This window comes from Chiloscyllium plagiosum, chromosome 31 (genome assembly GCF_004010195.1).
Source record: "Chiloscyllium plagiosum isolate BGI_BamShark_2017 chromosome 31, ASM401019v2, whole genome shotgun sequence".
NCBI lineage: Eukaryota > Metazoa > Chordata > Chondrichthyes > Orectolobiformes > Hemiscylliidae > Chiloscyllium > Chiloscyllium plagiosum.
The window spans coordinates 4,860,233-4,878,287 of NC_057740.1; the positions used below are offsets into that span (position 1 = coordinate 4,860,233).

General features: G+C 42.5%; 1 protein-coding gene across 2 annotated transcripts in view; it reads right to left on the bottom strand.

The window, feature by feature from the left end:
• The window catches only part of LOC122565170 (ankyrin repeat domain-containing protein 24-like), an 83,294-nt gene that overhangs the window by 53,824 nt on the left and 11,415 nt on the right, over nucleotides 1-18,055 (bottom strand). For both annotated transcript variants that reach the window (XM_043720873.1, XM_043720872.1), the window contains exons 3-5: nucleotides 16,297-16,385; nucleotides 5,453-5,517; nucleotides 712-769 (exon numbers count right to left, since the gene is read on the bottom strand). In XM_043720873.1, the coding sequence (XP_043576808.1) occupies nucleotides 712-769; nucleotides 5,453-5,517; nucleotides 16,297-16,385 (212 nt within the window). The remainder of the gene's footprint in view (nucleotides 1-711; nucleotides 770-5,452; nucleotides 5,518-16,296; nucleotides 16,386-18,055) is intronic.

The window sequence follows — 18,055 nt, forward strand, 5'->3', positions numbered from 1 at the left end:
CAGATTTTGGAATATTTTAAAGGCAAACATAAACAGTTTATTGTTGAGAGAGAGATGGCGAAAGGTTTTCAGGGTAGGCAGGAATGTGGATTTAAAGTTACAATTAATGAGACATATTCATGTTGAATATCTAACTCATCCCTGTTTGTATGGGATGTGGCAGGTTGATTAAACTGATAAATTGGAGTTTCAATGTAAAGATCCAACAAACAAGTTTATAATGCTGAAATCCTCCATCTTCAGAGCTTTTTCAATGGTTGAATTTTTCAAGTGTTTGTTTAAAATCAATTAATTTGTGCTGTAACACCACTTGCAGATATGGAAACTGTGACACTTCCAAGTCAGAAGAGATTCCAGTAATGAATGCAGTGATCACAAAGAAAATGTTAGTCCAATGTGTGACTTAACGAAGTTTCATCGAGAACACAACAATGTGAAAGAAAATTAGTACAATATACCAACCATTACAGCGGACAGCTGAAACTGACAACCGGAAGCGGCAGGGACAGACCACTATAAACACCAGAGGAAACATCAAAGAAGCGCTTTGCAGGAGGCTCCCAAGCACTGATGATGTCGCCGAGCCAGGGGACGAAACGTTTGCAACAAAAACTTCCAGCTCGGCGAACAGAACCACAGCAACTCCATGGTTACCATTGTTAAGCATGTCATTCTGCATATAAAACCCAGACAGCTGTGAAAGGCACTGACCTGCATGATGTAATGCAATCCTCCCAAAACTGTCCACTGCATTAACTGGGCATTTTTCCTAAAGAAAGAAAGACTCGTGTTTATATAGCACCTTTCACAACATCACTGTGTTCAGTCAATAAAGTAGGCAAAATATGTAAATACAATTGTTGGATAGAAATTAGGGACAATTTAGCTTGTCCTATTTGAAATATTTGCTTTCTGCCATCAATTCCATTTGCCTCAATGTTGTCTCATCTCCGATGTTGTGTGAATGCCCCCTCCACATGCACACAGAAATGTCCTCATCTGCCCCAATTGTCCTCTACCTTTCCCACTTCTCACAACACCACCACAATTCTGACTATGCACCTACTCTGCCTCCCACTCCCCATCTTTTCCCTCAACACAGCACATCATAGCAACAGTGATCCAAAGCTGTTCCTTTCGCTTGTTTGATCCTAAGTCCCTTTGTTTAATATGCTAGTCAACCAGGAATTTCCTGATGAAGGGCTTTTGCCTGAAACATTGACTCTCCTGCTCCTCTGATGCTGCCTGACCTGTTGTGCTTTTCCAGCACCACACTCTCAACTCTAATCTCCAGCATCTGCAGTCCTCACTTTCACCGTGTATAGATTCTTGACTAACAAGGGTCAAAGGTTATGGGTGGGTAATGTCACGGTCAGGTCAGCCATGATCCAATTGAATGGCACAACAGGCTTGAGGAGAAAAATGGCCGAATCCCTGGTCCTAACTCTTAGGGTTTTCCTGTGGAAAAAATAATTGCTCAAAAGTGAATGGCAGGTTAAGTGATTGGTCAGAATATAAAGAATGGCAGAGAATGATGAAAAGATCAATCAGGAGGAAGATGCTAGACTATGAGAGGAAGTTAGCTGGGAATGTAAAAACATACCAAGAGTTTCTATAGGAGTATTTAGAAAGGAAAAGGGTAAGTAAAATGCTGGGTCCCCTAGAAAGTGAGAATGGGGAGTTAATAGCAGACAATAAAGAAATTGGCAAATGAAAGGAGAAAAATATATTTCTTCTGTCTTCTCTTTAGAGGATACAAAAATCAAAGTAACAGCTGTAAATCAGGATATGGAAGGAGAGAGGAACTTAGTGAAGTTATAATCATGAGGTACATGTTATTGATAGAGCTGTGGCTGATAAGTATCTAGACTGAGAAGGACTTCATTCTAGGGCCTTGGAAGAGATTGCTAATGAGGGAATTGATGCTGCTTTCCAACATTTCCTAGATTCAGGAAAGATTCCACCAGACAAGAAAATAGCAAATATAATCCCTCTTTTCAAGGGAAGGAGTCAGGAAACAGGAATCTATAGATCAGTTAACTTAGTTGCTGTCCTGAAGAAGTGCTAGAATTTATCAAATAAATTTTAAGGACATTTTTTAAAGAGATTTGAGTTGCATACTTAGAAAAATTCCAGATATTCTGGAAGAGTCAGCATGTTTTCATCAAAGCGAAATCATGTATAGCCAATTCTGTGGAGTTCTTCAAAGGAGTAACATGTAGTGTGGATAAAGGAAAGCCTGCAGATTTGGATTTCCAGCAGGCATTTCATAAGGAGCTATTTCAAAGGTGATTGTGCAAAATAAAAGCTCATGACAAAGGGGCTAACATATTAACATAGAGGGGAGATTGGCTGGCTAGCAGAAAACAGAGAGAATGTATAAACAGGTCTTGGTCCGATTGAAAGAATGTGAAAGTGGAATCCCATAGGCGTATGCGCTGGAGAGTCAACCTTCTACACATTGGACTGCACGTTATGAAGAAGACATAAGGAAGTTGCAAATGAATATCTGATAAGTTTTGTGAGTGGACAAAAATCTAGTAGATGGAATATAATGTGGGAAAATGTGAAGTTATTCACTCTGGCTGGAAGAATAAAAAGGCAGACTATTACTTAAATGGAGAAATGACTGTGAAATTTCAAGGTGCAGAGGGACTTATGCGTGCTGTTGCAGGAGTCCAGATAGTATGTTGGTAAAGCCCGTAATCAACAAGACTATTGGAATGTGATCCTTTATTTCAAGAGAAATTGAATGTAAAAGTAAGGATGTTACGCTTCAGCTATATAGGGCAGTGGTGAGACGACATCTCAAATACTGTGTATAATTTGGTCTGCCTATTTAAGATGTAAAAGCATTGGAGGCAGTCTAGAGGTGGTTTACTAGATTGATACCTATTATTAAGAGGTGATTGTCCTGTGAGGGGATTGGGCTTGTTTCTGCTGGAATTTGGAAGTGTAAGGGATGACTTGATTGAAGTGTATAATATCATGTATATTGTTGACAACAGAGTGGGTGTGAAGAAGATGTTTCCTCTGATGAGTTAGTGCAGAACTTGGGGCCACTGATGTAAAAGTAGGAGTCACACTTGCATGAGAGACATTGGAACATTTATTTTCTCTCAGAAAGTTGTGCAACTTTGGAATTCCTTGCATCACAAGGGGCCAATGAATATTCTTAAGACGAAGGTGAACAGGTTCTTGCTGGCAGGCATATCAAGAGTAATCTGGTGTAGATAGGCATGTGGGATTCAAAACATAAACAGATCTAACAAAATTCTGAGGGGCCAAATGGCCTACTCTTATTGATAACTCTTCAGTTCTTACATTCAACTAGAGATTAAGTGGTGACAATCAGTACACAAACAGCAAGATGTGACTCTCTCACTGAAGTACAATACTGAACATGACTGCCCTCCTATATCTAGACCTAGCGGTCATTATTCAGGAGGTTTCATTACTGGAAGATGTGTCTAAACGGAATGGGATTTCAGAGTCAAACTCTGGCTTGCCTATGCCTGGTACCTACTCATGTAATACACCCTGGGGAATTTTCTAATGCTCAAAGAATGAATTGATGGTGGAGATAACCCAACACTGAACTCAAGCTGAATTTTCATTCCTTTGGGGTTTTCGGAACAGAAAGTTAATCATCTTATACAAAAAAAAATCCAATGGAAATGAAAATGTTGTGGTTCTGTTCGCCGAGCTGGAAGTTTTTGTTGCAAACGTTTCGTCCCCTGGCTAGGCGACATCATCAGTGCTTGGGAGCCTCCTGCGAAGCGCTTCTTTGATGTTTCCTCCGGTGTTTATAGTGGTCTGTCCCTGCCGCTTCCGGTTGTCAGTTTCAGCTGTCCGCTGTAGTGGTTGGTATATTGGGTCCAGGTTGATGTGTTTGTTGATGGAGTTTGTGGGTGAATGCCATGCCTCTAGGAATTCCTGGCTGTTCTCTGTCTGGCTTGCCCTATGATAGTAGTGTTGTCCCAGTCGAATTCATGTTGCTTGTTGTCTGCGTGTGTGGCTACTAAGGATAGCTGGTCGGGTCGTTTCGTGGCTAGTTGATGTTCATGTATGCGGATTGTTAGCTGTCTTCCTGTTTGTCCTGGGACAACACTACTAAAAAGGCAGATTTGAAAGAATGACTAAGAGGATGATAATGGGACAGAGAGTCTTTAGGGAAAGAATCTAGACTACTGTCTACAGTTTGACCCTTTTCTTTAAGGGAGATTTGAGAGGGTTCACTTAGCTGATCCCAAGGGTTGAAGGGCTGTCTCATGAGAAAAGCATTAACAGTTCGGCACCATAGTCACTGGAGTTTAAAAGAACGAGAGGTGATGGTATTCAGACAAAGATCATCCTGATGGAACTTGCTGGGTGAAAGCTAAGAGAATGTTTTCCCTTGTGGAGTGTCTAGAACTGGGTGGAACATTCTGAAGATAAGAGGTCTCCCATTTGCAATGGAGACTGCAATATCTCCTTATGGAGATAAGGAGACATTATCTTCTTTCAGAGGTTGTTAATGTTTGGAATTACCTTTTCCAGAGAGCAATGGAAGCTAGGTAGTTGGACAGATTCAAGCTTACATTGTACAGATTTTTGATTGATGAGAAAGTGAATGGCTGTACGTGTAAGAAAGTGGAGTTAAGGCAGCAGTCAGCTCTCATTGAATGTCAGATTGGGTTTTAGGGATTAAAAGGCCATGTTTCTCCTGATCGTATAAATACATAGTTTAGTGTGTAGACATCTTAAGGTATAGCCTTCAAACGTGAGGCAAAGGAAATTAGGAAACATAAATGACCTGAATCACAGAATCGCAGAGATGTCAGAGGGCTGGAGGACACATTCAGAGATTGAGAGGATGGAGACCAAGAAGGGATTTGAAAAAGGTTATGAGATCATGAAACACTGACATTTAGCAGGCACAAGGATGATTGCTGAACATAGCTTAATGCAAGTGGACGTACAGGGAGCAAAGCTGAAACAAGCTGTCTGAAAGATTATACAAACAACATTGTGTGTGAACATGCAACAGAGTCAGACCTTAGCAACAACTGTGGCACAAGGGAAAGGTCAGTTGCACTGAAATCTGTGAACTTTGATTATTAGTAACCGCAAAATATCCAAAGTAAGAAAAGGACGTGAATGGGTAATAAACCTTGTGCCTTTACATAGTGTTACTGCTGAGGTCCGGTCTGAGGAAATCTTTAAGATTCCCAACTCCTTCTGGAACACAGGTTTATTTGTGATTTTGGAAATGGACTCACTCAGAATAACATAAGAACAGAAGGAATAGAAGCAGAAATAGGCCAGGGGGGGCCGTCAAGCCTATTCCACTGTTCAGTAAGGTCATGGCTGATCTGTTCCAGGCCTTAAACCCGCATAATTACAGAATATAGGTTTGCTGGGCTGTTTCCCCTGTAACGTAAAAAAAAGAATTATCTCAGAGTGTTCATACCTGAAGAAGTCTCCTCACGCACTGATGGTTCCCATATTTCGCTGCTAAATGTAACGCATTCAATCCTAGATTGTAATCAGACAAACACATCAGATAAATGAGGTTGCGAAGAGTTCCTGTCTGAAACAGAAATACAGAAAACAGAAACTGCAGTAGGCAAGTCAACCCCTCAAGCCTGTTCTGCCATTTAATTCAAACAGCGTTAATGTCATCAACTGCATTTTTCCTAACTGTCAAACCATTAAAAATTTATAAAAAGAATCATCTAACTCAGTATTCTTACTTCCTCCTCATACTCTCTGATCCCTTTAGTGCTAAGAACTATATCTAACTCCTGCTTGAAAACAATCAATGTTTTGGCCTCAGCTGCTTCCTCCAGCAGAGAATTCCACAGGCTGGCCACTCTCTGGATGAAGATATTTCTCTTTATCTCAGTTCTAAATGGCCTACCCCAGGATCCCAACCCCATTGTTTGTTTGTTGAGAATCATCACCCAATGATGATTTTTTTTGCAGGATTAGCCAATTATTGACCAGATGTGATAAGGTGGTGGACGGAGGGTCAACAGGAAATCCATCCACATAGAAAGGAGCTGCAGCCAGCTGCCACAGGAAGTGAAACAGAGGACACCTCCAACCTGAGAGGCCTGCATCACATATTACAAAACTGACAAGAAGAAATGGCCACTGTTACTACTGACCATTTCAGCCATAGCTGGCAAAAGTAGGCATGGAGGCTGTGGGGTAAGCCTCAAAGTGATTTGGAGCCTTGTTCCCCTAAGACTACCACTGAGAGGTAATTGCTGTGCTTCCGATCCTCCACTCCCGGCACCTTCCCCTGCAACCGCAAGAAATGCAAAACTTGCGCCCACACCTCCCCCCTTACTCCCCTCCAAGGCCCCAAGGGATCCTTCCATATCCATCACAAATTCACCTGCACCTCCACACACATCATCTATTGCATCCGCTGCACCCGATGTGGCCTCCTCTTTATTGGGGAGACAGGCCGCCTACTTGTGGAACGTTTCAGAGAACACCTCTGGGACACCCGGACCAACCAACCCAACCACCCCGTGGGCCTCATTCCTGAAGAAGGGCTCATGCCCGAAACGTCGATTCTCCTGCTCCTTGGATGCTGCCTGACCTGCTGCGCTTTTCCAGCAACACATTTTTCAGCTCTGATCTTCAGCATCTGCAGTTCTCACTTTCTCCTCCTGAAGAATGGCCAAATGTGGAACAATGGGCTGAGACCCTGCTCCTTGGATGCTGCCTGACCTGCTGCGCTTTTCCAGCAACACATTTTTCAGCTCTGATCTTCAGCATCTGCAGTTCACTTTCTCCTCCTGAAGAATGGCCAAATGTGGAACAATGGGCTGAGACACCAGTGCACCGGTCAGAATCAAAAATTCACTGCCTCAGGCTCCAGGCCTAGATCAGTGCCAAACCCTACCAACTGTGTTGGTCCTCCAACAGCATCCTCTGGAAAAGAACATGTCTACCATTTCATCTCCTCAGCTTGCTATCTTTAGTACATTTTTATTGCAATAAATTCTTTTGCGCTCTTGGAACGCTGAGATTAGTCTATTTAATGAACCACTTGAAACCTTACTTAAAATGCAGGATAAGCAATAATTACTGGAAAACATACTTCCTCTCACTCCACCTCTGGTCCAAATGGGAATGATTTTAAATTAAAACCCCTCATTGGCAGCACTTTCTCCCTATCTACTCTCCAAACCCCCTATATAATCTGAACATTTCTGTACTGAAGGAGTAAATCTTCATGTTACATAAGCTCTATCCAATCCATGATGTGACACAGTCTTTGTGAGGAGACAGTTGAGTTCTGCATGTAAAACTGAAGAGACCAAATGTATTCCGTACAGCTCCCGAGAGTTCTTCATAAGTACATCAAGAAAGCTAATGTTAGCATCAGCTATTAACATTAACTATCAAAAAACTAACTTGCTATTTAAGACAATTAGTTCTTTTGTTTAGACTCACCAGTAATCTATGTCCATAATTACACAGGCCAGAGACTTAGTTTAGGGGAAGGAGGTGGGGTGCTGGTAATGACTTTACCTCTGAGCCAGGAAGCCTGACAGGTTCAAATCACACCTGCTCCAAAGGTGTGTAGTGATATCTATGAACACATTGATCAGAATATATCTAGGGTGAAGGAGGATTGGTGGCAGGGAGCTACCCAATCAGAATACCACATGCTGGTAGCAGGAGTATGTGAAAATTCAAGAATTTATATTAAATCTCCCTCAAAACATCTCTCTTTAAAGTCTTATAATCAGAAACCTGGCTTGATTGCTTTGTTCCTCCCTTAGCTGCGGAATACTGAGGCTAATTGTGTTGTTGACATAGCTGATATGGTCAAACCCAGCCTCTTTGACAAACTGGGGCCTTCCTAGTCCCCAAGTTGGGTGATGGGCAACCCAGGCACAAAGGAACAGAGGAACATAACAAATAGGAACAGGAGTAGGCCATTCGACCCCTCAATCCTGCCCTGCTTTTCAATAAGATCATGGCTGATCGTGCCTTCCATACACAAAGGGTGACAGACGTTTGGAACTCTTGTCCATAAATGACAGTGGATGCAGAATCAGTTGTTAATTTTAAATCTGAGACAGATAAATTTCTGTAAAGCAACGGTAGGAAGGGATATGGGCCAAAGGCAGGTATATGGAGTTAGGTCCCACATCAGCCATGATCTCATTGAATGATGGAAGAGGCATTGGGCTTGAATGGCCTGCTCCTGTTACTATGCAAAAGTGAGGACTGCAGATGCTGGAGATTAGAGTCGAGAGTGTGGTGCTGGAAAAGCACAGCAAGTCAGGCAGCATCCAAGGAGCAGAAGAATCAACCTTTTGGGCAAAAGCCCTTCCTGGTGAAGAGCTTTTGCCCAAGACATTGATTTTCCTGCTCCTCAGATGCTGCCTTACCTGCTGTTCCTGTTACTAAGCTCAGGCCTCAACTCCTTTTTCTGCCTCAAAGCCCTCAATTCCTTGATATTTCAAAATCTATTTACCTCCTTTTTAAATATATTCAGTAATTAGAAAATTCCAGACATTCACTACCCTTTGGCACAAGAAATTCTCTTTTATATCTCAATTTTTAATGAGTGTCCCCTTATTGAGACTCCCCCACGAGTGGAAACATGCCCTTAACATCTATGACATTGAGGCCCTAAGAATCTTAGGCATTTCAATCAGATCATTTCTCATATAGAGTCATAGAGTCATAGAGATGTATGTACAGCATGAAAACAGACATTCTTCTAAACTCTAATAAATAAAGGTCAAAGCTGATTAGCCCTTCTTGTTAAGCCAAGCCTTCATTCCCAGGAATCAGATTAGCAAATCTTTTTTGAACTACCTCCTTTGCCAACATATATTTTCTTAATATGGCGCCAAAATATTACGCAGTACTCCAGGTGCAGCCTCACCAACACCATCCACAGTTATAATTAGACTTCCCTATTTTTAATTCCAACCCTATGGCAAATTTCATTTGCCTTCTTAATTACTTGCTGCACCTACTTGCTAAGATTTGCATTTTGGTTAAACAAACAGGGGCAGGACTTATACAAGGGACGGACAAGATAGCTTAATGTGCCAGGGTACAGGTGCTTTAGGCAGTATAGAGGTGGTGGAAGGAGGGGAGGGGGAGTTGCAATTTTGATTAAGACGAGTCTCACAGCAGTAAACAAATGAAATAACTGAAGGATCATCCAGTGAGGCTTTGTGAGTGGAGTTAGGAAATGGTAATATTATCGGGGTTGTATTATAGGCCCCCAGTAGTCAATGGGAATTAGAGGAGCAAATATGTAGTGAGACTGGGGAAACTTGCAGGAGCAATAGGTTTGTCACTGTAAGGGATTTTAATTTTCCTAACATAGACTGGGACTGCCATAGCATTAAGGGCTCAGATGGGGTGGAATTTTGTTAAGTGAATTAAGGAAACTTTCCTCAAGCAGTGTATAGAAGATCATACTTGGGAAGGGCAAAACTCGACCTACTCTTGAGAAATTGGGCAGGACAGGTGACTAAGGTGACAGTGGGGAATACTTTGGGACTCGTGACCGTACTTCTATTAATTTTAAAATAGTGATGGAAAGGAATAAAACTGGTCCACAGGTTCAAGTTCTATACTGGGGCAAGGCGAATTTTGATGAAATTAGACAGCAGCTTGCAGGGTTTGATTGGAGTAGTTTGTTTGCTGCAAAGAGACCTTCAGCAAGTGAAAAGGGGGCACGATATAGCCTTGGCTAAGAAGATTAGGGTGAATCCAAAGCGGTTTTTTAAGCATATTAAAGTAAAAGAATAACTACAGAGAGAATAGGGGCCCTCAATGACCACAGTGGACATGTAAGTGTAGGACTGCAGGGGACAGGCAAGGTCCTCAGTTAATATTTCTCCTCCGTGTTTACTGTGTGTCACAATGCCGGTCTTGTACAAGATTACTTTGCCCTTGAGGTTTTTTTTCAGAGAAGGGGTATCTGGCTCTCTAGCTGTGCAGTTCAATTCAGTTCAGGAGTCAGTTTAGTTGCAGCAGGGGGTGTGTGAAACAGGCTGCTGATCTCTCTGTCTAACTTCAAGTCTGTAAGCTCTAGTTTGTTTCATTGTTTACTGTTTGTGCTAAGGGTTGTGTGCATTGGGGCTGTTGCAAGTATTTTCAGAACAGCATCATTACATTGGGTTTGGATAGGGTAAGTTGCCGGTATTCTGTTTTCTGTTCTTTGTGTTTCATTCTGTAATTTTATAAATAAATTTTGTTTGTTTAAAACTTGGAAGACGACCCAGCTAATTTGCACCCGGAATATCCAGTACACACCTAGCTGAACAAATAGCAAAATTATGGTCTGGGCTACCTGCTTAAAAATGTTTTCAGGGGTCTGGCCTAGTCCATGACACATGAAAAAAGACATGACGACTTGGAAACTTGGGGAAGTTAGTGATGATATCTTGGGGACAGTCCATATCACAGTATGTGTAGGACGTATTAGAATGTATGAAGGTGGATAAATCTCCTGGTCCTGATCAGATATATCCAAAAACACTGGAAGAGGATAGAGAAGAAATTGTAGGGCCCCGACTGATATTTTTGCATCGCTGTTAGCCAAATGTGTGATTCCAGAAGACTGGAGTGCAGCAAATGTTGTGTCCTTATTGAAAAAGGGCTGCAAAGAAAAGCTTGGGAATTATAGAACAGTAAGCTTAACAGCTGTGATAGTGAAGTTACTTGAGAAGATTCTAAGGGATAAGATATACATGCATTTGGCAAGACATGGTTTGATTAGGGGTAGTCAGCATGGGAGATCATACCTCACAAATTTGTTAAGAGTTCTTTGATGAAGTGAGCAGAGTGGTTGCTGAGGGCAGGGTGGTTAACCTTATCTATAGGGATTTCAGTAAGGCCTATGATAAGGTCCATGTGGTAGGTTGCTCTGGAGGGTTAGATCACATGGAATCTAGGGGGAGCTGGCAAATTAGATACACAATTGGCTTGACGTTGGGAAGCAGCGAGTAATAGTGGAAGGATGCTTGTCAGACTGGAGGACTGTGATTGGTAGAGTGCATGAGGGATCAATACTGGGCCCATTGCTGTTTGTTATCTATATCAATGATTTGGATGAGAGTGTACAAGGCATGATTAGTAAATTTGCAGATGACACTAAAATAGACGGTTTTGTGGATAGTGAGAAAGGTTATCAGAAATTGCAGCAGTACCTTGATCAGATGGGAAGGTGGGACAAGGAATGGCACATGGAGTTTAATATAGGTAAGTGTGAGGTCTTGCATTTTGGAAAGTCAAATCAAGATAGGAGTTTCAAGCTGAATGGTAGGGCCTTAAGGAGTGTAGTGGAACAGAGGGACCTTGGAATTCAGGTGCATAGTTCTCTGAAAGTGGAGTCACAGGAAGACAGGGCAGTGAAGAAGATTTTGGTACACTGGCCTTCATCAGTCAGGGCACTGAGTACAGAAGTTGGGAAGTTATGTTGCAGTTATACAGCATGTTGGTGAGGCTGCACTTGGGAGTACTGTGTTCAGTTTTGGTCACCTTGCTAAACAAAGAATGTTATTAAACTGGAAAGAGCGCAGAAGAAATTTGCAAGGATCTTACTAGGACTCAACAGTCTGACTTATAAGGACAGGTTGGACAAGCTAGGACTATTTTCTTTATAGCATCGGAGACTAAGGGGACATCTTATAGAAGAGTATAAGATCATGAGAGACATGGATAGGGTGAATGCACTCACTCAGTCTTTTTCCCAGGGTTGGGAATCGAGGACCAGAGAGTGTCAGATTAAGATTAGAGGGGAAAGAATAGACAATAGGTGCAGGAGTAGGTCATTCTGCCCTTCGAGCCTGCACCACTATTCAATATGATCATGGCTGATCATCCTTAATCAGTATCCTGTTCCTGCCTTATCTCCATAACCTTTGATTCCACTATCCTTGAGAGCTCTATCCAACTCTTTCTTAAATGAATCCAGAGACTGGGCCTCCACTGCCCTCTGGGGCAGAGCATTCCACACAGCCACCACTCTCTGGGTGAAGAAGTTTCTCCTCATCTCTGTCCTAAATGGTCTACCCCGTATTTTTAAGCTGTGTCCTCTGGTTCGGCACTCACCCATCAGCACAAACATGTTTCCTGCCTCCAGAATGTCCAATGCTTTAATAATCTTATATGTCTCAATCAGATCCCCTCTCAGTCTTCTAAACTCAAGGGTATACAAGCCCAGTCGCTCCAGTCTTTCAGCATAAGGTAGTCCTACTATTCCAGGAATTGACCTCGTGAACCTACGTTGCACTCCCTCAATAGCCAGAATGTCTTTCCTCAAATTTGGAGACCAGAACTGCACACAATACTCCAGGTGTGGTCCCACCAGGGCCCTATACAGCTACAGAAGAACCTTCTTGCTTCTATACTCAATTCCACTTGTTATGAAGGCCAGCATGCTATTAGCCTTCTTCACTACCTGCTGTACCTGCATGCTTACCTTCATTGACTAGTGTACAAGAACACCAGATCTCTTCGCACTGCCCCTTTACCTAAATTGATTCCATTTAGGTAGTAATCTGCCTTCCTGTTCTTGCCACCAAAGTGGATAACCATACATTTATCCACATTAAACTGCATCTAGCATGCATCTGACCACTCACCTAACCTGTCCAGGTCACCCTGTAATCTCCTAACATCCTCCTCACATTTCACCCTGCCACCCAGCTTAGCATCATCAGCAAATTTGCTAATGTTATTACTAATACCATCTTCTATATCATTAATATAATGAATAAAAGGGAACTGAGGGGCAACTTTTTTTACACAGAGGGTGGTACGCATATGGAATGAGCTGCCAGTGGAAGTGGTTGAGGTGGATATATTAAAAACATTTGGACAACTACATGGATAGGAAAGGTTTAGAAGTAAATGGGCCAAGTGCAGGGAAATGGGGTAAACGTCGATGGATATTTTCGTCAGTATGGACCAGTTTGGGCCGAAGGTCCTGTCTTCGTGCTGTTGGTCTCTATGACTCTAATTAATGATAGAACCTTGGGTAGTGTTGTAGAACAGAGAGACCAAGTGGTTCAGGTACATAATGCTTTGAAGTTCGCGACACATATAGACAGGGTGATTAAGAAGGCATTTGGCACGCTTGCCTTCATTGCTCAGACTTTTGAGTACAGGAGTTGTTGAGGTGGTACAGGACTTTGGTGAAGGCTCTTCAGGAGTACTGTGTCCAGTTCTGGTCGCCTTGTTATAGGAAGGATATCATTAATGTAGAGAAGGTGCAGAAGAGATTCAACAGGACATTGCCGGGTATGGAAGGTTTGAGTTATAAAGAAATAGGCTGAGACTTTTCTCACTGGAGCACAGGAGGCTGAGAGGTGACCTTAAAGAGGTGTATAAAATCATGAGGGGTACAGAGAGGGTTAATGATAGGTGACTTTTGCATAGAATGGGGGATTTCAAAACTTAGGAGCACATTTTTATGCTGAGAGGTGAGAGATTTAAAGAAGACATGAGTGACAAATTTTTACACATGTTGGATGAACACCCTGAGGAAGTGGTGGATGTGGGTAGACTTACAATTACAACATTGAAAAGACATTTGTTTAAGTACATGAATAGGAAAGGTCATCCTGGAGTTCAGTTACTAGTGCTATACCGCAAGGATCTGTTTTGGAGCCACTGCCGTTTGTCATTTTTACAAACAACATAGATGAGGGCGCAGAAGGATGGATTCGTACAATTACGGATGACACCAAGGTCAGTGGAGTTGTGGATAGTGCCGAAGGATGTTGCAGGTTACAGAGGGACATAGAGAAGCTGCAGAGCTGGGCTGAGAGGTGGCAAATGAAGTCTAATGCGGAAAAGTGTGAGGTGATTCACTTTGGAAGGAGCAACAGAAATAAAGAGTACTGGGCTAATGGTAAGATTCTTGGAAGTGTAGGTGAGCAGAGAGATCTCAGTGTCCATGTACATAGATCCCTGAAAGCTGCCACCCAGGTTGATAGGGTTGTTAAGAAGGAATACGGTGTGTTAACTTTTATTGGCAGATGGATTGAGTTTCAGAGCCATGAGGTAATGTTGCAGCTGTACAAAACTCTGGTGCAGCCGCACTTGGAGTATTGTGTACAGTTCTGGTCACCGTATTATGTTTTTGTTAGAGAGAAGAAGGTTGAGAGGTGACTCATTTGAGACATTTAAAATATTCACAGGGTTAGATAGGGTGGATAGTGAGAGCCTTTTTCCTCGCATGGTGATAGCTAGCACGGTGGGACATAGTATTAAATTGAGGGGTGATAGGTCCAGGACAGATGTCAGAAGTAGTTTTTTTATCAGAGAGTAGTTGGGGCGTGAAACACCCTGCCTGCAACAGTAGTAGACTCACCAACTTTAAGGGCATTTAAATGGTCATTGGATAAACATATGGATGATAACGGAATAGTGCAAATTAGATGGGCTTCAGATTGTTTCCACAGGTCAGAGCAACATCGAGGGCCAAAGGGCCTGTACTTTGTTGTAATGGTCTATGTTCTACAGGTTCGGAGGGATGTAGACCAGCAGCAGGCAGGCGAGACTAGCTTAATTTGGGATTATATTCGGCATGGACCGGTTAGACTAAAGGGTCTGTATCCGTGCTGTGTGACTCTGTAAGACCACACAGGTCCCTTTGTGCTGCACTTTTCTGGAGTCTCTCTCCACTTTCGTAATAGTCTGCCTTTTGCTTCTTCCTACTACAGTGCATGAACTCACACTTTCCCACATTAAACTCTTATCTCCATTTGCCCACTTGCTCAACCTATCTATACTCTGCTTGCTGATTCCTTATGATATCACAACAAGCCCTCCCACCTATTTTTATATTGTCAGCAAATTTGGATAGATTCCACTCTGCCCCCTCCTCCAAGTCATTAAGATAAAGAGTAAATAACTCAGGCCCTAGGATTGGTACTTTCAACCTAAAAAAGATTCATTCATCCAAACTCTCTGTCTTCTGTGTGTTACGTAATTCTCAATCCTTGTTAATAGGTTACCCCTAATACTGAGTGCCTATCTTGGGCAATTCTATTTCATATGGTCCCTTACCAAATGTTTTCTAGAAATCCAAATACATTACTTCTAATAGTCTCTCTTTTTCAACACTGCTTGTTAAATATTCAAAAAAATTAGCAAATTTGTCAAACATAATAAACACGCGACCCGAGATGTTAACTCTAATTTCTCTCCACAGATGGTGCTGGACCTGCTGAGCTTTTCCAGCAATTTCTGTTTCTGTCTTACAGCATCTGCAGTTCTTTCTGTTTTTATTTTATCAAACACAACTTTTCTATCCCAAAATCATGTTGGCCTTGTTTGATCCTTCAGATATTTTTTGTAACACAGATGGGAAACAGGGCACAGGTCAGAAACGTAAGGGAAAACTTCAGTTAAGATTTTCACAGGCGCAAATGCTAAGCAAGAAGATGGGCTTCTGTCCAATTGCAGGGCAGTGGGCAGACTCCAGAAACTGAACTGCCAATAATAGGATGCAGGAGTAACTGGGAGGGCACACAACCTTTTAAAAACTTTCATAAAAAGACAGAAATAGAAGTTTCCTGATGAAGGGCTTTTGCCAGAAACGTCGATTTTCCTGCTCCTCGGATGCTGCCTGACCTGCTGTGCTTTTCCAGCACCACTCTGATCTGAACCCAAGAAACAGAAGTCAGGCCACCACTCTGCTGGGGAGTGATGGGGTGTGGGAAGAAGGAGAAGATCCCTTGACAAGGTGCAGCTCCGTCTATACAGATAGGGAAGGCCTGTAATGGCGTTACCTCCTTCGGCTGCCAATGGGTGCCCACCTCCAGCTATTTAATCCATCTTTATTGTGTCAGGAAATGAGGCTGGCTGGAAAGTCTCACCCATAACAAGGCAGTTAGCAAGTGACACAAGTCACCTCACGAGAAAAGGCAATCTGCCCAGGCCCCAAATTTATGACCTCCAGTTCCAAGCTCGAGAAATAGCATCCTGCAATCAACAGGTCACTGGCCAAGAAGTACACACGACAGAATAAGAGAATCGATTTGGCCACTGCTATATCGAAGCAGCAGTCACAAAGGTACTGATGTTGTATGACAGGGACTTGCACAATAGGAAATATAATTTGCTCAGGATGCTCCCTATGAACTAACAGAACTTGGGACATAAACTTGTAGGGACTTGAAAGAAACTTGTAAACATTCTGGTAGTGCCATGGAGGCTCCACTCTGTTCCCCCTCAGAAGATGAACACCTTCCACACCACCCAAATCCTACAGCCCCACCTCGCCTTGGAGTAGGAAGTGTTTACCTGAGCCGTCCAGGGCATTGATGTCCACTCCACGTGCCAAGATGACCTCCAGACAGTCCACATAGCCTTTCATTGCTGCCAGGTGGTACCTGAGGTAGAGATGAGCCAAACTGCTCAATTACTGGCAGACACAGCATGTATAAAAGCATCAACCATTGGCTAGGCCTCTTTGGAGTATGGCATTCAATTTTGGACTCCATGCTTTATGAAACATGTCAGGGCTTTGTCAAGGTTGCAGTGACTCAGTACCCATTTATAAAATATCCCCTTAATCTTTACTTAGAGGACAACAACTTCAGCAATCCTAAATTTGTGTAAAGGGCAATACCTGATATAAATATGACAATAATTAAATGTGAATGAAGTGTAGCAAAATATAATTTCTTTAAATTATTCATTCACAGAACATATCTGGTACTTTCAAGCCAGCATTTACTTCCCATCCCTAATTGCTCTTGAAAAAGTGGTGGTGAGCTGCCTTCTTGAACCATTGCTGTCCTTGCAATGTTGGAACACCCATTGTAGCACTAAGCAGGGAGATCCAGCATTTTGGCAAAGCAACAGTGAAGGAACAGAAACATTATTCTAAGTCAGGATGGTCAGTGGCTTGGAGGGAAACTTGCAGATGGTGGTGCTCCCATTATCTATTGCCCTTGTACAAGACAGTACAGGAAGGTGCTGTCAAGGGGTCTTGGCGAATTACTGCAGTGCATGTTGTAGATGGTACATACAGCTGCTACTGTACATCAATGATAAAAGGAGTGAATGCTTCACATGGAGTGCTGATCAAATCGGCTGGCTTGTCCTGATGGATGGCATCAAGCTTCTTGAATGCTGTTGGAACTGTGCTCAACCAGGCAAGCAAAGAGATTCCATCACAGCCCTGACTTGTGCCTTGTAGATAGCAAACAGAAACTAAGGAGTCGGGAGATGAATTAGTCACCATAGAATGCCCAGCTGTTTAATAACTTTTGTAGGCACAGAATTTATAAGGCTGGTCCAGATAAAGTTCCGGTCAATGGTAACCCTAGAATGTGAATGGTGGGGAATCCAATTATAGTAATGCTGTTGCAAGTTAATAGTAGGTGGTTCAATTCTCTCTTGTTGGAGATGATCATTGCCTGACATTTGTGTCATGCACATGTTACTTGGCACTTATTGGCCCACCTGGATGGTGTCTAGGTCTTGCTTTCAGTGGCTGTTAGGTATAGGGTTTGGTTAAGAAAAAGAAGGAAGCATATGTAAGGTATAGACAAGATAGATCGAGTGAATCCTTAGAAGAGTATAGAGGCAGTAGGAGCATACTTAAGAGGGAAATCAGGAGGGCAAAAAGGGGACATAGCTTTGGCAAATAGAATTAAGGAGAATCCAAAAAATTTCACAAATATATTAAGGACAAAAGGGTAACCAGGGAGAGAATAGGGCCCCTCGAAGATCAGCAAGGCAGCCTTTGTGTGGAGCTGCCGAAAATGGGGCAGATACTAAACGAGTATTTTGCATCAGTATTTACTGTGGAAAAGGATATGGAAGATTTAGAATGTAGGGAAATAGATGGTGACATCTTGCAAAATGTCCATATTATAGAGGAGGTAGTGCTGGATGTCTTGAAATGCATAAAGGTGGATAAGTCGCCAGAACCTGATCAGGTGTATCCTAGGACTCTGTGGGAAGCTAGAGAAGTGATTGCTGGGCCTCTTGCTGAGATATTTGTATCATCGATAGTCACAGGTGAGGTGCCGGAAGACTGGAGGTTGTCAAA